Below are 20,623 nucleotides of genomic sequence, written 5' to 3' on the forward strand. Positions count from 1 at the left end.
CATGCGCACTGAGAGAGACACCTGCAGGCAACAGTATGTAACACACGCACTCTGAGAGACAGGCAGCACTGAGTAACATACTCAGTCCACGGGAGTCTCTGAATGTGGGTGTCTCTCTGAGTAACACACCCACACTCAGAGATCTACAGGCAACATTAAGTTATAAATTCACACTCAGAGAGACACACAAGGCCGACAATGTTGGTGAATGGCCAAAGATTGTTTCAGCGGCTAACCAACATGCAGCAGAGATTGCACAGTGCGATCCCATCAGCTGGGCCAGGACCAACAGAGTGATGAGGGAATGCATCAGATTGTACTTATTGAGTCCTAACAGCTTTCAGTTTGTGTTCTTTTTTGGAATCTTGTAACCTACACAAATCCCTGATCAAAGGGATCATTTGAAATGATTGATGATTATAATTGATTGGCAGGCCAACCAGCCAATCTTGAAAATTACCTGCTGAAATGCAGCCAATCAACTGAGGTGGGGGGGAGGTCATCTATTTCCAAAGCACACAGAGACAGAGACTGAATTTTCATCTTTATTCCCTTTTCCAGATTCACATTGACAGAAAAAAACTGCAATTAACAGCCCAGACAGAGGAAGCTGCTCAAATTCACAGCCACAATGGAGCTTGAGAAAAACACTTGTGGAGATTTTCTCAATAACAGGATAATCCTGTCCTTTTAAACAGTGACCAAACCTTAAATTGGAACTGACAGCTAAGCAGGAAGAAGATCTGGTTTACTGAAGCAGAGAATTCTGAGATTACATTGTTTTGTACAGCTGACAGTCTTCAGCAACTTCAAGAGATTTTTCTTGGCATCACAAGTCAACCCTGTCCCAATCAAACACTTTCTGGACAAGGTACAGCATGACGTTTGACATCGTGTAAAGCTCTCTTGACACTGTCGCAATGACCTGCTTTAATACCCAAACCTCAGAAGGTTCTCTGAGCCGTCCTGAGAAGGAAAAGAGTTGAAATTCAGTGCTGACAATGACCTTTGTCCTGCCAGCTCAGCCCTGTTCTATTTAAAGTTGTGTCTCCTCTGCGGACTATCGCAAACACTTTAAACACATTCTGATCTCCTGATGCTCTTGCTGAGGGGAGAGGGGAGGGTCACATGGGTGAGGGCACAGGAGAAGCGAGCGTTGGACTCCCAGTCAGACCCAGAGAGGGTCAGCAGGCTGCTGACACTGTAGGTGCTGTCCGAAGCTCGCAGGTAGTTGCTGGTCTGAACCCCGTCCGAAATGACTGCACCGTCCTTCTTCCACTGCACCTCCAGCTCATCGGGATAGAAGTGATTGGCAAGGCACACCAGGGTGGCAGTGCCCTTGGCATTGACCTGCTCCGGGGAGGGGGGCAGCAGGGTCAGCTTGGGCTGAGAGTTCTCACGGCCTGAAAGAGTTCTCCCGGGTGCTAGGGTCCGAGACGTCTCAGACCGTGTCTTCAGAATCCTTAAGGGGGAGGGTGTGCAGCCAGAAGTCGTGGTACACATTGGCACCAACGACATAGGTAGGAAGAGGGGCGGGGAGGTCATTCAAGAGCTCAAGGAGTTAGGCTGGAAGCTAAAAGCTAGGACAGACAGAGTCGTCATCTCTGGGTTGTTGCCGGTGCCACGTGACAGAGAGGCAAAGAATAGGGAGAGAGTGCAGTTGAACACGTGGCTGCAAGGATGGTGTAGGAGGGAGGGCTTCAGATATTTGGACAATTGGACTGCATTCTGGGGAAGGTGGGACCTGTATAAACAGGACGGGTTGCACCTGAACCAGAAGGGCACCAATATCCTGGGGGGTAGGTTTGCTAGCACTCTTCGGGGGGGTTTAAACTAATTTGGCAGGGGGATGGGATCCGGACTTGTAGTCCAGCAAGTAAGCTAGCTGTGTGTCAGGATGTCCAAGACTGTAGGGAGGCTGTGGAGAAGGTAGCACTGACAGGGACTACTTACGGACACAGAGATGGGCTCAAGTGCGTATACTTCAATGCAAGGAGTATCAGAAATAAGGTGGGTGAACTTAAGGCATGGATCGGTACCTGGGACTACGATGTTGTAGCCATCACGGAAACATGGATAGATGAGGGACAGGAATGGCTGTTGGAGGTTCCTGGGTACAGATGTTTCAGTAAGATTAGGGAGGGTGGTAAAAAAGGAGGGGGGGTGGCATTGCTAATTAGAAATGGTATAACGGCTGCAGAAAGGAAGTTTGAGGGGGATCTGCCTCTGGAGGTAGAATGGGCTGAAGTCAGAAATAGGAAAGGTGCAGTCACCTTGTTGGGTGTTTATTATAGGCCCCCCAATAGCAGCAGAGATGTGGAGAAACAGATTGGGAAACAGATTTTGGAAAGGTGCAGAAGCCACAGGGTCGTAGTCATGGGCGACTTCAACTTCCCAAATATTGATTGGAAGCTCTTTAGATCAAGTAGATTGGATGGGGCGGTGTTTGTGCAGTGTGTCCAGGAAGCTTTTCTAACGCAGTATTTAGATTGTCCAACCAGAGAGGAGGCCATATTGGATTTGGTACTCGGTAACGAACCGGGACAAGTGGTGGGCTTGTTAGTGGGTGAACATTTTGGTGATGGCGACCACAATTCTGTGACTTTCACCTTGGTTATGGAGAGAGATAGGTGCACACAACAAGGAAGTTTCTACAATTGGGGGAAGGGAAATTACGATGCTGTAAGACAGGATTTGAGGAGCATACGTTGGGAGCATAGGCTGTCAGGGAAGGATGTGGTGGAAATGTGGGACTTTTTCAAGGAGCAGATACGACGTGTCCTTGATATGTATGTACCTATCAGGCAGGAAAGAAATGGTCGTGTGAGGGAGCCTTGGTTGACGAGGGAGGTTGAATGTCTAGTAAAGAGGAAGAAGGAGGCTTACATAAGGTTGAGGAAACAAGGTTCAGACAGAGCAGTGGAGGGATACAGGATAGCCAGAAGGGACCTGAAGAAAGGGATTAGGAGAGCTAAGAGAGGGCATGAAAAATCCCTGGCGGATAGGATCAAGGATAACCCCAAGGCATTCTATGCGTATGTGAGAAACCTGAGAATGACGAGAACGAGGGTAGGTCCGATCAAGGACAGTGGTGGGAGACTGTGTATTGAGTCGGAAGAGATAGGAGAGGTCTTGAACAAGTACTTCTCTTCAGTATTTACGAACGAGAGGGACTGTATTGTTGAAGAGGAGAGTGTGAAACGGACTGATAGGCTAGAAGAGATATCTGTTAGGAAGGAAGATGTGTTGGACATTTTGAACAACTTGAGGATAGACAAGTCCCCCGGGCCTGACGGGATATATCCTAGGATTATGTGGGAAGCAAGAGAGGAAATTGCAGTACCGTTGGCAATGATCTTCTCGTCTTCACTGGCAACGGGGGTGGTACCAGGGGACTGGAGAGTAGCGAATGTTGTGCCCCTGTTCAAAAAAGGGAATAGGGATAACCCCGGGAATTACAGGCCAGTTAGTCTTACTTCTGTGGTAGGCAAAGTAATGGAAAGGGTACTGAGGGATAGGATTTACGAGTATCTGGAACGGCACTGCTTGATTAGGGACAGCCAGCACGGATTTGTGAAGGGTAGGTCTTGCCTTACAAGCCTTATTGAATTCTTCGAGGAGGTGACCAAGCATGTGGATGAGGGTAGAGCAGTGGATGTAGTGTACATGGATTTTAGTAAGGCATTTGATAAGGTTCCCCATGGTAGGCTTATGCGGAAAGTCAGGAGGCATGGGATAGAGGGAAATTTGGCCAATTGGATAGAAAACTGGCTAACCGGTCGAAGTCAGAGAGTGGTAGTAGATGGTAAATATTCAGCATGGAGTCCAGTTACAAGTGGAGTTCCGCAGGGATCAGTTCTGGGTCCTCTGCTGTTTGTAATTTTTATTAATGACTTAGATGAGGGAGTCGAAGGGTGGGTCAGTAAATTTGCAGATGATACAAAGATAGGTGGAGTTGTGGACAGTGAGGAGGAATGTTGTCGGCTGCAGAGGGACTTAGATATGATGCAGAGCTGGGCTGAGGAGTGGCAGATGGAGTTCAACCCTGCCAAGTGTGAAGTTGTCCATTTTGGAAGAACAAATAAGAATGCGGAATACAGGGTTAATGGTAGGGTTCTTGGTCAGGTGGAGGAACAGAGGGATCTTGGGGTCTATGTACATAGATCTTTGAAGGTTGCCACTCAGGTGGATAGAGTTTGTAAGAAGGCCTATGGAGTATTATCGTTCATTAGCAGAGGGATTGAATTCAAGAGTCGTGAGGTGATGTTGCAGCTGTACAGGACTTTGGTTAGGCCACATTTGGAGTACTGTGTGCAGTTCTGGTCGCCTCACTTTAGGAAAGATGTGGAAGCTTTGGAGAGGGTGCAGAGAAGATTTACCAGGATGTTGCCTGGAATGGAGAGTAGGTCGTACGAGGATAGGTTGAGAGTTCTCGGCCTTTTCTCGTTGGAACGGCGAAGGATGAGGGGTGACTTGATAGAGGTTTATAAGATGATCAGAGGAATAGATAGAGTAGACAGTCAGAAACTTTTTCCCCGGGTACAACAGAGTGTTACAAGGGGACATAAATTTAAGGTGAAGGGTGGAAGATATAGGGGAGATGTCAGGGGTGGGTTCTTCACCCAGAGAGTGGTGGGGGCATGGAATGCGCTGCCCGTGGGAGTGGTAGAGTCAGATTCATTGGCGACCTTTAAGCGGCATTTGGATAGGTACATGGATGGGTGCTTAATCTAGGATAGAAGTTCGGCACAACATCGTGGGCCGAAGGGCCTGTTCTGTGCTGTATTGTTCTATGTTCTATGTTCTATGTTCTATAAGAGGAGCAATTTTAATCCCTGCCATTCGAAGGGAATTCAACCCTCACAAATATTCACTGGCAACACAATCTTTTTGAACATTTTTAGTCAATACAGAATAAACCCAACAAAAGAACAGATATTGTTCAAATTGCTTCTTGGGATGTGAGTGTCACTGGCAGGGCCAGCATTTATTGCCCATCCCTAAATGCCCCTGAGAGAGAAGGGACAGTTTTAGACCATTGTTTATGGAATGAATGTGTGCACCTGGAAAGGCTAACAATGGGGGAGCATTTTTGTGACAGCGATCAGAACTCAGTGAGATTGAGAATATGGATGGAAATGGAGAACTGTGCAGTAAATATAAAACTTTTCATTTTACTAAACTGTGTGGTGCTTTGGTAAAAGTGGACCGGGACCAGTGACATGATGGGAAATCAGTGTCATGGCAGTGGGAGCCCTTGAAGGATGAGACAGAGGTCATTCAGAATCTGTTCCCACAAAGAGTAAAGGTGGGACTTTCCGATCTCGACCGAATGAACAAGAGGATTGGGGCCATGTACTGACATGGATTGGGTACTGGTTGGCAGACAGCACAGAAAGAAGGAGTCTTTTCCTGAATGGCAAGTAATTACAACTTAGGGTGCCACAGGGGTCAGTCCTTGGTACCCAGTTACTCATAATAAATAATAATAGTGTCAGAGAGCCGGAAAGGCCCATCAGCCCATTGTGTCCACACTGGTCAAAAAACAACAACCCAATAATTGTCATCCACTTTTCCAGCAAAAGGGAATTAGATGTGGTGTGTATTTAAGAAGGAATTAGATATAGTTCTTAGGATTAAAGGGATCAAAGAATGTGGGGAGAAAGCAGGAACAGGGGACTGTGTTGGACGATCAGCCATTATCATATTGAATGGTGGAGCAGGCTTGAAGGGCCGAATGGCCTACTGCTGCTCCTGTGTTTGATGTTTCGATCTGTTTCTCAGATAATGAAGGAATGTCTCTCATCATTTTGAAGCTGGAAGTCAGATGTGTTTGGAGCTGAAGATGTGGCCATGGTGATTAATGAATGCGGGTCAGTAAGGTGGTTAAGAAGACACATGGGGGAAACTGTTTTCCTTTTTCCCCTGATGGAATGAGGGCATTGCTGGATCGGCAGCATTTATTGCCCATCCCTAATCGCCCAGAGGGCAGTTTAGAGTCAACTACATTACTGTGGGTCTGGAGTCACATGGTAGGATGGCAGTTTCCTTCCCTAAAGGACATTAGGGAATCAGATGGCTTTTTCCTGACAATCAATGATGGTTTCATGGTCATCATTAACCTCTTAATTACAGATTTTCTTTGTTTGAATTTGAATGCCACCATCTGCTGGATTCTAACCCTGGTCCCCAGAACATTATCTGGATCTCTGGATTAACAGCTCAGCAATAATACCATGAGGCCATCACCTCCCTTATCTCATTTTTGGTTGAGAGTGAAAGCAAGGAGTTTTTTATTCTGGAATTGTATAAAACCCCAGTTAGAGTACAGTGAGAGAACTGTGCACGGTTCTGGTTACCACATTACAGGAAGGATGTGATCCCTCGAGAGACCAGGATAGAGGAGGAGTTTGTCTGGAATGGGAATTTTGAGCTTTGAGGAATGATTGGATTGGCTGGGAGTGTTTTCATTGGAACAGAGGAGGCAGAGGGGAGATTTGATGGTGTTGTGTAAAATGATGAGGGGCCTGGATAGATTGGATAGGAAGGACTGATTTCCACCAGCACAAAGGGCAATAACCATGGGGAGAGATTGAAATCAGTTGGGGGCAGGGTTAGAGGGGAGTTGAGGGATTTGTTTTCACCCAGAGGTTGGTGGGATGTGGGACTCACTGTCTGAAATGGTGGGAAAGGCAGAAACCCTCATCATATTGAAAAAAAACACTTGGATGTTCACTTCAAACAGCGAAACCTCCAGAACTGTGGAGCAAGAGCTGGAAAGTGGGATGGAGCTCGATATCTCTTTAACAAACCTCCGATCATCCAAAGATCAGGAGAACTTTATCCAAGAATATTGGAGCAGACTTGGATCCACACATTTCAGGAAAGAGTCACATCGGGTGTCTGTGTAGAAGGTTCTGGATTATATTTCAAACCTTGCTGCACACTATTGGGCTGAGGGTCAAGGGTGAGGCTGCAAAGAGTCTCAGTGTCCTAGGGTCAGACAGGGTCACTGTTCCTAATGACCCCACGACCCCTGGAAGGTGAGAGTGCTCATACAATGCATGAGGATCCGGATCAGGAGACTCCAACCCTGACAGAAAGACTTGCATTTGTGTAGCACCTGTCCCCAACTCAGGATGTCCCAATAGATCTTTCCAGCAGACTGTGCCCAGCAAGATCCCAAACACCATGTGATAATTAGCAGAGAAATACATTCTTAGTGATTTTGACTGGGGGATAAATATTGACCAGGGACACCAGGGGGAACTGTCTGCTCCTTATCCAATAGTGCCATGGAATGGCATCTTGCACAACTGAAAGACTCCCAGTTCATCCAAAAAATGAAGAATAGTTCCTTGAAGACGAAGTTGCAGGTTGGTAGGTGAGTGACAAAGTCATTTGGTTTGCTTTCCTTTATTGGTCAGTGCATTGAGTATTGGAGTTGGGTGCTGTTGCAGCGAAACAGGACATTGATTAGGGCACTTTTGGAATACTGTGTGCAATTCTGGTCTCCCTGTTACAGGAAAAATGTTGTGAACCTTAAAATGGTTCAGAAAAGATTCACAAAAATGTTGTCAAGGTTGGAGGATTTGTGTAAAAGTGAGAGGCTGAATAGGCTGAGGCTGTTTTCCCTGGATCATTGCAGGTTGATGGGTGACTGTTTTGAGGTTTATAAAGTCATGGGTGGCATAGATAGGGTGAATAGAGAAGATCTTTTCTCCAGAGTGGGGGAGTCCAGGACCGCAGGGCATCGGTTGAAGGTGACGGGGAAAGATAAAAGGGACCTAAGGGACAACATTTTCATTCAGAGGGTGTTAAATGTGTGGAATGAGCTGCCAGAAGAAGTGGTGAAGGCTGGTACAATTACAACATTTAAAAGGCATGCATATGTAAATATGAACTTGTTAGAGGGATAGGGGCCAAATGCTGACAAATGAGACGAGATTAATTTAGGTTATCTGGTCAACATGGACAAGTTGGAGCGAAGGGTCTGTTTCTGTGCTGTCCATCTCTCTGACTCTAATTGTATTTCAATCCAGCCCTTAACATTTCAGGCTCTCCAAAAGACTCCAACAGGTCGTTTTGTTTGACAAGCAGCCCCTGTTGCAATGTCAGTAACATGGCAGCCAGTTTCTGCACAGCAAGATCCCACTAGAAGCAATGAGATCAAAGAGCATTAATGATGTTGGCTCAACGATAAATATTGGCCTGAACTCAACCCAAAGAGAAAGTAATTTGGCTCAGTTGGATGAAGATGAGAAAATGGAAGGTAAAGGAGAAGGTAGGATTGCTGGTTAGTGATGGGATAACCAGAAAATAAAACAAAGGGATGGAATTTTGAATATCAAAGGAAGCATAAAAGTGCAGGGAAAATCAATAATAGAACAAACTTAAACAGGTTGTATCGAAATGCACGAAGCATTCCGAGTAAGGTCGACAAAGTGATGCCACATATCGAGGTAAATTCAGTTTCTAACGAATTTAAACCAGTTAAAGTGGAGGGAGAGGTTTTTCAACTTTCTAGAAGATGTAATAGGACAGAAAGTGTGGGAAGGATCAGAGATCAAACGTAAAGCACAGCAGATAAGAGGACAATGATGAGAAGGAGGGCAGTCAATGCAGGACTGAGGGTGTTGGACTTAAAAGCACACAGTATACACAATGAACTTGTAGTGCAGATTGAAACTGGCAGGTACGATGTTGTGGCTGTCACAGAGACATGGCTGTAAGGGGATCCGGGCTGGGAACTAAATATCCAAGGATACATGTCCCTTCAAAAGGACAAGCAGATGGGCAAAGGGGCAAGTGTTGCCTTGTTAGTAAGAAATGAAATTAAATCAATAGCAAGAAGTGATAGAGAGTCAGAAGGTGTAGAATCTGTGTGAGTAGAGCTGAGGAACCGCAAGAAATAAAGAATCTGATGCAAGTTCTGTCCAGGTCTCCAAGCAGTAATCAGGGTGTGGGGAAGGAAATCAATCAGGAGATAGAAACGCCAGATACAAAATGTTAGGGCAGACTTCAATGGATAGGTGGACTTGGTAGTGTGTCTCAAGGAAAGGACTTCATGGAATGTCTACGAGATGGTTTTTGAAACAGCTTGTGGTTGATCATTTGGAACAGGCAGTTTTGGATTCAGTGATGTGTAACGAGGCAAACTTGATTAGTGAGTTGAAGCTGAAAGTATTTCTGTGGATAAGTGACCATAATATGATAGAAATCCCCCTGCAGTTTGAGAGGGAGAAGCTGCAATCAGATGGAACAGTATTTCAATTGAGTAAAGGGAACTACAAAGACATGAGTAAGGAGCTGACCAGAGTTGATTGGAAGGGGAGCCGAGCAGGTAAGATGGCAGGGCAGCAAATAGCAAAATTTCTGGGGGTAATTCAGGAAGCAGAGCAGGAATTCATTCCAAAAAGGAAACATACTAAGGGGAGGACAAGGTAACCATGGCTGATGAGGGACGTCAAGGACAGCATAAAAGCAAAAGGAAAAGACATACAATGTGGTGGAAAATAGTGGGAAGCCAGAGGATTAGGAAGTCTTTAAAAACTTTTGGAGGATAACGAAAAAAGCACTAAGGGTGGAGAAGGTGAAATGTGAGGGTAAGCTGGCCAGTAATATACAAGGAGATTGCAAGAGTTTTATCAGATATATAAAAAGGAAGAGGGAGGCAAAAATAGACTTTGGATCGCTGGAGAAAGAATAATAGGAAATGAAGAAATAGCCAAGGAATTGAATCGATACTTTGCATCAGTCTGCACAATGGAAAACACCAGCAGCATACCAGTACTTCAAGACTGTCAGGGGGCAGAGGGGAGTGTAGTGGCCATCACTAAGGAGGAGGTACTGGGGAAGCTGAAAGGTCTGAATGTGGATAACTCACCCAGACTGGATGAACTACACCAGTGTGTTCTGAAGGAGATTGCTGAGGAGATTGTGGGGGCATTGGTGATGATCGTTCAGGAATCAATGGAGTCAGGGTGTGGAGGTGGGGTAGGGTGGCATTTGGTGGGGGCAAGGGACAGGAAAATGGCTCACATAACAGCTCTGTTTAAGAAAGGAGGGAGGTATAAGATGGGATGTTATAGGCCAGTTACCCTGGACTCAGTTGTTGGTCAGGTTTTAGACTTCAATTGAAGGATGAAATTGTAGAGGACTTGGAAGTCCATTGAGAAAATAGGGCTGAGTCAAGGGGAGGTCATGCCTGGCAAATCTGTTAGAATTCCCAAAGGAGACAATGAGCCAGTCAGACAAAGGAGAGTCTGAGTAAGTAACCTATTTGGATTTTCCAGAGGGAATTTGACATGAGATAAGCGCTGATAGTGTTAGGGGTGAGGTACTGGCATGGACTGAGGACTGGCAGGTTGGCATAAAGCAGAGAGCGAGGAACAATGGCAGCTGGTGACCGGTAAAGGTCTGCAGGGCGTTAGGACCTCAACGATTCATGTTATACATTAACAATCTGGATGAAGGAAGTGAAGACATTATTGCTAGGTTTTCAGATGACATGATATAAGTGGAGGGACAGGTAGTGTTGAGGAAGTGGGAAGGCTGTAAAAGGTCCTGGATAGGCTCAGAGAGTGGGCAAAGAATTGGAAGATAGAATACAATGTGTTACAGTGTGAGGTTATGCACTGTGGGAGGAAGAAGAAATGCAAAGACTGTTTGCTAAATGAGGAAAGCCTTTGGAAATCTATAGCACAAATCTCATTCAGGTTTCTCTTAAGGTTAACAGGCAGGTCCAGTTTGTGCTTGGGAAGGCAACTGAAATGATCACATTCATTTAAATAGGGCCAGAACACAAGAGCAGAGATGTACTGCTGAGGCTGTGTAAGGCTCTAGTCAGACTGCATTTTGAATATTGTGAGCAGTTTTGGGACCATATTCTAAGGAACAATGTGTTAGCATTGGAGGGGTTTACAAGAATGATCCTGGGGATGAAGGGCTTGTCATATGAGACATGGTTGAGGACTCTGGGTCTGTACTCGATGGAGTTTAGAAGGATGAGGAGGGATCTTATTGAAATTTGCAGAATACAGATAGGCCTGGGTACAGTGGATGCAGATAAGATGTTTCCAAAAACAGGAGACTAGGTAACAAAGGCACAGCCTCAGAATGAAGGGCCAACACTTTCGAGCTGAGATGAGGACAAATTTCTTCAGCCAGACGGTGGCGAATCTGTGGAACTCAGTGCTACAGAGGGCAGTGGAGGCAAAGTCACTGAGAGTATTTAAGACAGAGACAGATAAGTTCGTGATTGTTAATGGGATTGATGGTACCAGTGGAGTTGGCAGGAGAATGGGGATGAGAAGCATATCTGCCAAGATCAAAGGGCAGAGCAGATTCAATGGGCTGAATGGCTGATTTCTGCTCCTATTTCTTAAAGTCTTCTGGAGAGTTTCCCCAAAACCCTGGAAAACTGAACCCACTGGACTGTGAGCCCTGCTGTAGCTGTTTGTCATCAGAACTTTGCCAAGAGGTAACCAAAGAGTGGAGAGAGTGTGCATCCATGTGGGAACTTCAGAATGCTTCCCCGCTCCTGGACTTCCAAGCGTGTAGGAAGTCTGGTCAGTGACAGCAGTTGGAGCTCCAGGTATCGGAGCTTGAGTAGCAGCTGGTGTCAGTGCGGAGAGTCCGTGAGGGTGAGAGCTCCATGGAGAGCACGTTTCTAGATGTGGTCACTCTGCAGCTTCAGAGTATGCAGGGAGAGAGGGAATGGGGGAGAAGAAAGACAGTCCAAAAGGACCAGGCAGATAGTACAGGAATCCCCTGAGTGCAGCTCACTCTCCAACCAGGATTCAGTTCGGAATCCTGATGAGAATGATGGTTCATCTGTGGAGTGCAGCCAGAGCCAAGTCCCTGGCACCACGGGTGGCTCAGCTGTACAGGGGGGCACAATGAAGACTGGAAGAGCGACAGTGAGAGGAGATTTGAGAGGGAGGGCAATTGATAGGTGTTTCTGCAGCTGCAGATGGGAATCCAGGATGGTGTGTTGTCTCCTTGGTGCCAGGCGCAAGGATGTCAATGAGCGGCTGCAGAGCGCCCTGAGGGGAGAGGGGGAACAGTCAGCAGTCGTGGTCCACATTGGTCCCAGTGACAAAGGGAGAAATAGGATGTGGTCCTGCAGTCAGATTTTAGGGAGCGTGGAAAGGAATTAGGAGCAGGAACTAAAAAGAAGGAATCTGCACATTACTTCCAGTGCCCCCCACAAGTGTGAAGAGGAACAGGAGGATAACACAGGTGACTGTGGGGCTGGAGAGCGGGTCCAGGAGGGAGGCTTTAGGTTCTTGGGACATTGGGAGTGGGTCTGGGGGAGATGAGACTTGGCCAGACCAGACGGCGTTGCTCCTGAACAGAGCTGTGACTGAGCTCCTTTGGGATGAGCTGGGCTGTGGGAGCCAGTGGGGAATATCAGAATGAAACACCAAGGTCCACGGAATCCTCAGTGTAGACAATAATTCACCACCCAGTGGAAAGAATGTGGAGGAATACAAATGCAAGGAATTTACAGAGACCTGCAAATATGATAGAATCGTTATAAATGGGGGACTGGGTCTTTAATTTCCAAATATAGATTAGGGTAGTAGCAGTGTAACAGGCAGAGAGGGGCCAGAGTTGTGAGAGTGTGTTCAGGTGAATTTTCAGATGGCATTGTGGACAGCGAAGAAGGCTGTCTAAGAGTACAATGGGCTCTTGACCAACTGGGCCAGTGGGCTGAGGAATGGCAGATGGAGTTTAATTCAGATAAATGTGAGTGCTGTATTTTGGTAAGACACAGGAGATGGGTGAGATACTAAACAAATATTTCAGGTCAGTATTTATGGGGAAGAAGGACATGAAAGTGAGGGAATTTCAAAAAATAGTGACGTTTTGAAAAAGTCCACAATACAACTGAGTAGATGCGAAAGGTCTTAAAAGATATAAAGGTAAATAAATCCCTAGGACCTGATCAGGTGTATCCCAGAACATTGTGGGAAACTAGGGAAGAGATTTCTGGGCCCCTTGCTGAGATATGTTTATCATTACAGCTATAGGTAAGGTGTTGGAGGAGCAGAGAGGATGGCTAATGTTGTATCATTATTTCAGAAAGGCTATAAGGAAAAGCTAGGGAACTATAGACCAATGAGCCTGATGTCAGTGCTAGGTAAGATAATGGAGTGGATTCTGAGGGACAGGATTTACATCCATTTGGATAATCAATGTGGTTTTGTGCATGGGAAATTGTGTTTCCCTGATTTGATTGTGGAGGTGACAAAGAAGATTGATGAAGGCAGAACAGTAGACAGTGTCTGTTTGGACTTCAGTAAAGTGTTTGACAAGGTTCCACATGATAGACTGACTAGTAAGGTCAGACCACATGGGATCCAGGGGGAGCTAGCCATTTGGGTAAAAAAAAATTAGCTTGAAGATAGGAGAGAGAGAGTGGTGGTAAAGGGTTGATTTTCAGACTGGAGATCTGTGAATAGCTGTGTGCCGCAAGGAGTGGTGCTGGGTTCACTGCTTTTGGTCGTTTAAATAAATGATTTCACTGTGAATATAGGAGTTAACATCAGTTTGTAAATGACACCAAAATTGGTGGGACAGTGGATAGTGAAGAAGTTTATCTCAGGGTACAGTGGGACCTTGATCAGATGGGGCAATGGGCAGAGGTGTGGCAAATGGAGTTCAATTTAGTTAAATGTGAGATGTTGCATTTTGGAAAGGCAAACCAGGGCAGGAGTTATACAGTTAATGGTAGGGCCCTGTGGAGTGTTGCTGAAAAAAGAGAGGTGAAGGTGAAGGTGAAGGTGAAGGTGAAGGTGAAGGTGAAGGTGAAGGTGAAGGTGAAGGTAAGCTGCATTATTCCTTAAAACTGGATCACAGGGAGACAGGGTGATGAAGAAGGTGTTGGGAACGTTTGCCTTTATTGGTCACTGTATTGAGTATCGGAGTTGGGACATCATGTTGCAGCTGTACAGGAGATTGGTGAGGCCACTTTGGGAATAATGTGAACAATTCTGATCATCCTGCGATAGTAAGGATATTGTTAAACTTTTAAAAGATGCAGAAAACGATTTTAAAAGATTTTGCTAGGAATTGGAGGTTTTGAACGATCGGGAGAGGATGAATAAACTGGGGCAATTTTCCCTGCAACATCGGAGGCTGAGAAATTTATAAAATCATAAGGGACATAAATAATGTGAATAATTCAGGAAGCATGTGAATGTTTTGTAGAGATGGCAAATTCAATTCCCAAACGTCATTCCAGGGATGAGGAACAGCAGTTATGAAGATCTACTGGAGAATTTGGGACTGTCTTCTTTGGAGAAGGCTGAGAGGAGATTTATTGAATGAATTAAAACCAGGACGGGCCTGGACAGAAAAAATAAGGAGAAAATGTTCCCAATTGAGAAAGGATTGAGACTGAGAGACCACAGATTGAAAGTAATTGGGAAAAGTCACAAAAGTGAGATGGAGAACAACATGTTCAGCCAGTGAGTGGTTAAGGTGTGGAATGCACTGCCCGAGAGTGTGGTGGAGGCAGCTTCAATTGAAACATTCCAAAGGGAATGAGACTATTATTTGAAAAGGAACAATGTGCAGTGTGACAGGGAGAATTGAGGAGAATGACACTCTGTAAATTACTCATTCAAAGAGCCAGTACAGATAGGACGGGTGAAATGGTCTCCTTGTACACTGTAACAGTCCTGTGACTGTGTGATTGAGCAGAGTTAAATCTGGGGGAGGTGGGAGCTCGGTGTCTCACTGTGCTGCTGCTGCTGCTGCTGCTGCTGCTGCTGCTGCTGAGGTCAGTGAGATCAGAGATTGGGACGGGGAGCCAGAGCTCACATCAAACTCTGCCCGTGTCTGTCGCACTGAGACTGGCAGGAGGCTACTCACTGATTTCACTCCATGCTGCAGGAATGGGACCACAGGCTGCAAATGGACAGGGCTCCTCCACACGGTGAGTAAAACTGACTGACTTATATCTTGCTGCTTAAGTGGGGCAATAGGACTACAGAAATACAGCTGGACATCCTGTTAGAGACAATGCTCCTCAATCAACCATTTCATTCGCTGCAGCTGCTCAATAACACCTTCAACAATTCAACATTTGTGTTTTAGAAGTTGTGTTTCAGTATTGACGGGGTTAATAACGGAGGATTGAGGTTTACTTACTCAGTCTGAGCTTGGTTCCTTTACCGAACGTAAGCCACAGTGAGAGCTCCCAGTGCAGAGGCTGCACAAAATCTTCTGCTCTTTGTTACTCCCCGTCACTCTCAACCTCTCCCTGTCTCTCAGTCACTCTTACCCTCTCCCTGCCCCTCTCTGTCTCCCTCACTCATGGCTTTTTCTCTGTCTGTCTGTATCTCTGGGTTGTGTCCAGCTAGGCTTGGGCAGTTTGCGAAATATATTTTTTGATGTTCAATGTTGCGGCTGCTCTTCAAGTGTGGTCATGGAGTGTAGGTGGAAACATGAGGCCTTCAGTGAGTGGTGGACACCACAGGGACTGGAGTGTGTTGTAGACAGTGACAATTCTGGCATAGGTTAGTTTGTTCAGTTTCATTTAGATGTAACTGTGAATGTGTCAGTTCAGGTGGTGGGATGGTGTGTCCATTATTATATATTTTATATAACTGTGGATTGGGTCAGTACAGGAGTTGGTGCTGTGTGTATTGAGGTTTTTGTACGGATCTGTATCACTGTGAAGGCCAGCTGTTATGCTGCATACAGTAATAGTCAGCGACATCCTCAATCTGAACGTTGCTGATTGTCAGGGTGAAACTGGTCCCTGATCCACTGCTGGTGAATCGATCGGGGACTCCTGTGAATCGAGTTGTTGCACTGTAGATCAGGAGAGAGGGTTTCTGACCTTCTCGCTGCTGGTACCAGCTAACCCACTTGCTAACAGATTGACTGGCCGTACAGGTGATGGTTGCGGTCTGGCCCAGTCCCACTGACAGCACCGGGGGAGACTGGGTCATGGTGATGTCCCCATTGATACCTGAGGGGTCAGAGAGAAACACAGTGAAGTCAGAACTGTAACAGACAGAGCCTGTCAAATGAGAGATTGTTGGAGACACTGAGCATTCGTCTGGTTTCAGCATTTTCCCTTCAATCACAAGTCAGTGGAATTGGAGTGAAATGCAGAGAAGCTAAAGATTCAAGGTGCAAGTAGAGAGATTTGTACCTGCGATACAGAATGCCAGGGGCCAGATCAGCTGGATGTGTGAAATCATGGTGTGTGCTCCTGTCCCTGTGCCTGGTTCCTGATAAACTCTCCCTTCACTGGGCTCTGCTTTATAAAGCTGCAGCCTGTGAGAGTCTGACTGGGTGTTCCTCAGTATGTAAATGGCATCAGGCAGGGAGAGCCACGTCAGTACCTCTTTTCTCTCTCTCTCACTCCCATTCTCTCTCTCTGTCTCAGAAAGTCATTGATGTTAACAGCACTGAATGACACCATTTGGCCCATTGTGTCTAAACTGGTCAGCAAAGATCTGATGACACTAATCCCATCCGCCAGCTCCTGGCCCATTACCGTGGGGGCTGCAGCAACACAAGTGAATATCTAAACACTGCTCCAATGTCATGAGAGTTTGTGACTCAACCAGCCTTTCAGGCAGTGAGTTCCAGACTCCAACCACCCTCTGGGTGAAAACATTTCTCCCCAACACACTTCTCACTCTCTAATCAACTGGGCCTGGACTCACTCGAGTTCAGAAGGATGAGAGAGGATCTGATTGAAACATATCACATTCTAACAGGGCTGGGCAGGGAGGCGGTTTCCCCTGGTTGGGGAGTCTGGAACCAGGGGTCACAATCTCAGGGGGATACAGTGTAGACCATTTCAGACTGAGATGAGGAAACATTTCTTCACTCAGAGGATAGTCAAACTGTGGAGGACAAGGAACTGAATATATTCAAGAGAAAGAGAGAGATAATTGTTTTACATTTTAACAGCATGAAGGAAATGGGGAGAAAGTAGGAATATGTCTTTGAGATGGAGGATCAGCCATGATCACACTGAATGACAGAGCAGACTCAAAGGGCCGAATGGCCTACTCCTGCAGCAGTTTCTGTGTGGCCATGTCTGTGTTACCTTCAATGTTTGTCCCTGGTTATTGAATTCTTGACTCTTGTAAAAAGTGCCTTCCTGCACACCCTATCACTGCCCTGAATAATCTTATACCCCTCTATCAGGTCCCCTCTCAACCTTCACTGCTCCAAAGAAAACATTCCCAACCTTTCCAAGCTTTCCTCACAGCTGGCCCTCCATCCCAGGCAGTATGCTGGTAAATCTCTGCACCCTCTCAAGTACAATCACATCCTTCCCAGAATGTGGTGACCAGGACCTGTCCACCCCTTTCTCTCTCTCTCTCTCAATCAGTCTCATAACCACTCTCTCCAACTCACTCACGCTTCCTCACTCCGTCTCATAATCTCTCCTTCTGCATCTTTCTCTCACACTGTCACTCACTCAATCTCTCGCATCAATTGAAAACCTCCAAATATTAATTGCCCCTCTCTATTCCTCTCTCTGTCTCTCCCTCCCTGCCTGCATTCCCAATCTACAGTCTCTCTCCCTCCCTCTCTGTCATTTTGTCTCTAACCATACTCATCTCTCTCTGACACACACACACTCAACCCGACCAACTCTCTCTTGATTCCTTTCATTCTTGGTATCACACCCATCCTGTCTCTTTCTCTCTCTCCATCCCTCTCAGTCACATCTTGATTCTCTCTCTCTATCCCTCAATCTCACTACTTCTACCTCCCTCTATCTCTCTCTTGGTCCCCTCACATATCTCACACTGTCTCAGATGCTCCTCCCTCTATCCCTCAATTACACGCACACACATACATCTTCTACCTCTCTCTCTGTCTCGCTTCTCTCTCTTTCTCACAGTGTCCCGGATGGTGACAATTGAATGCAGGACAAATCTCCCTCTGCTCTGCCCCACTAATGGATGTTAACCCTTGACCCCAGAAGCATGTCTTTTCCTGGATTAAAGCCCCATTTCTCACATTGACCAGGGTTTGGTCTCTCTCAGGAAGACTGACAGATTCTTGTCAAATGAAGGGCAGTTCTGTGCTGTTGGCCGATTCTCACTGGGGACTGGTTTGGACACAAAGTTCATTTCATGAAGGCCCAGCAGAGAGAGGAGATCCTCAGGCCATCAGTGTGAGCTGGAGGGGCAGGACAGGTTCTGACCCACTGACCCATTCTGTCCAATCCCTTCCTTTTCCTGCCCTTTCCATGATCAGTCTTTGAGTCAGGCTTTTTGACTGGGATGAGGGTCAGAGCATCACACAGTTACAACAGAGAGAAACTGGACCCACACCAACCATGAACTCCATGACACACTGGATACTCCAACAGAGTCCAGTAAACATGAAATTCAGTTCACAAAGCTGCTTGATGTAGAAACATAGGCCTCTTTACCACTGAAGCCATAAAAGCAGTAAACATTGGCCTCCTTCCTACTGGACTCTCCAAAGGAGACCAGTAAACATGGGCCTCCTATTCACTGGAGTTTCCAATTGAGATGAGCAGCTGACTGAGTTTTTGAAGAAGTAATCAAGAAGAAGAAGATAGGTAGAGCAGTACACTCTGTCTACATGGACGTTAGCAAGTCCTTAGACAAGGTTCCCCATAGGAGACTGCTTAGTAAATTTATATCACAAAGGATTCAGGGAGAGCTCGCCAATTGGATATAAAATTGGCCTGATGGTAGGAGGCAGAGGCTGGTGAGAGAGGCTTGTTCTTCAGACTGGAGGCCAATGACCAGCCGTCTGCCACGAGAACCGAACCTGGATCCACTGTTGTTCATCATTTAAATGAACAATTTGGCTGAGAAAATAGCAGGAATGAAAATGTGTTGCTGGAAAAGCGCAGCAGGTCAGGCAGCATCCAAGGAACAGGAGAATCGACGTTTCGGGCATAAGCCCTATAGCAGGAATGGTCAGGAAGTTTGTGGCTGACATTAAAATTGTTGGCATCGTGGACGGGGAAGAAGGTTACCAAAGAGTGCAATGTCATCTTGATCAACTGGGCCAGTGGGTAAACAAATCCAGATGGAGTTTAATTTTGAAAAGTGCGAGGAGTTACATTTTGGTAAGACATACCAGGGCAGGAATTACACAAATAATGGTCGAGCCATGGGGAGTGTTGTTGAACAGACAGACTGAGAGGTACAGGTACATAATTCCTTGGAAGTGGGGCCACAGGTAGACAGGGTGATAAAGAAGGTATTTGGCACACTCACCATCACTGGTCAAATCAGGGAGTACAGGAGCTGGGACATGTTCCAGCTGTACAAGGCATTGGTAAGGCCACATTTGGACACTGTGTAAATTTTCCTTGAGAAAACACTTTTCTGTAAACTGGGTTGTCTATTTCTCCCAGTCTTTGTGTAAAGGTGAGACTAAGTGTGCGTAAGCTCTTATACAGCATAGACAGAGGTCACTGGGCTGATTGTGACTGTTAGTCAAATGAGTCCAATGTGTCCCATTTACCCAGTCCTTCCTGTATAACCCTGCAATTGTTTCCTTTTCAGCTATTTCTCCAAATGCCCTTTTGAAAGTTGCTGTTGAATCCACTTCCACTCACCTTGCAGACCGTCATCATGAACTCGCTGGATAAAAATATTCCTATCTTCTCCCTTGTCCTTCAGACCCTTTCTGAAATGTGTGCCCTCTGGTTACTGACCCTCCTGCCTGGAGAAACAATTTGTCCTTTATTTACTGCATCTAAACTCTCTAATTGTGAACCCCTCATTGAGTTAGAGCTATTTCCAGCACAGGGGGAGAACATTCAGCCTGTCAGGTAAATGCTGTCATTTCATGGGGCAATCCAGTCAGTCCCACCCCCTCCCCTCTTCAGCCCCCAGAGCCTTGCAGGTTTATTTCCATCAAGAGCCCATCCAATCTGTCATTGTAATAACTGAGTGTCTTCACCTGCCTCACCTGAATGGGCACTAATTTCCAAGTCATTACCAATTGCTGCGAAAAACAAAGTTCTTCCTGACATCGCGTATCTCTTGCCCAACAAAGTGTCAGGTAATCTCAATGTGAAGATGGGATTTTGTCTCCACACGGACTGTGCTGTGGTCACTCTTACTGATACTGTCATGGACAGATACACCAGCAGCAGACAGGTTGGTGAGGGTGACAGTAAGTATGTTTTTCCCTCGTGTTGGTTCCCTCGCCACCTGCCCCATCTCCATTCTCACAGCGGAATCACTTGGAACTTGACCTGCTTGTACAGTAGTGATGCTCCTCAGCAGCTCTTGATGGTGGGCTTTGAAGTCCCTTACTCAGAGTATATCCTGCATCCTTCCCTCCCTCAGTGCTCCCTCCAAGTGTTGTTCAACCTGGAGGAGGACTGATTGCTCAGTTGAGGTTGGAGGGGAGGGAGGTTTCCTTCTCCATGTTTGATCTACTGTCATGATGCTTCATGGGTTCCATAGTTAATGGTGAGGACTCCCAGGACAACTCCCTTCCGACTGTACCCACCACTGTGTTGCCTCCCCAGCTTGGTCTATCCTGCCAGTTAAAAACTGAATGAGGAAAACATTCTGTGTAGGCTTCACAGCTTGGATACAGAGCTGCTGCTGGATTCTGTTTTTGATCTCTGAGT

General features: G+C 46.2%; 1 gene segment (V, D, J or C); it reads right to left on the bottom strand.

The window, feature by feature from the left end:
- Nucleotides 1-556: 556 nt before the first annotated feature.
- LOC140479437 (Ig kappa chain V region Mem5-like) lies at nucleotides 557-16,239 on the bottom strand. The segment is given in 4 exon segments: nucleotides 557-1,403; nucleotides 15,163-15,197; nucleotides 15,694-15,988; nucleotides 16,175-16,239. Coding segments are annotated over 4 exon segments (708 nt in total).
- Between the last annotated feature and the right edge of the window lie 4,384 nt (nucleotides 16,240-20,623).

Source organism: Chiloscyllium punctatum, chromosome 7, assembly GCF_047496795.1.
Source record: "Chiloscyllium punctatum isolate Juve2018m chromosome 7, sChiPun1.3, whole genome shotgun sequence".
NCBI classification, from domain to species: domain Eukaryota; kingdom Metazoa; phylum Chordata; class Chondrichthyes; order Orectolobiformes; family Hemiscylliidae; genus Chiloscyllium; species Chiloscyllium punctatum.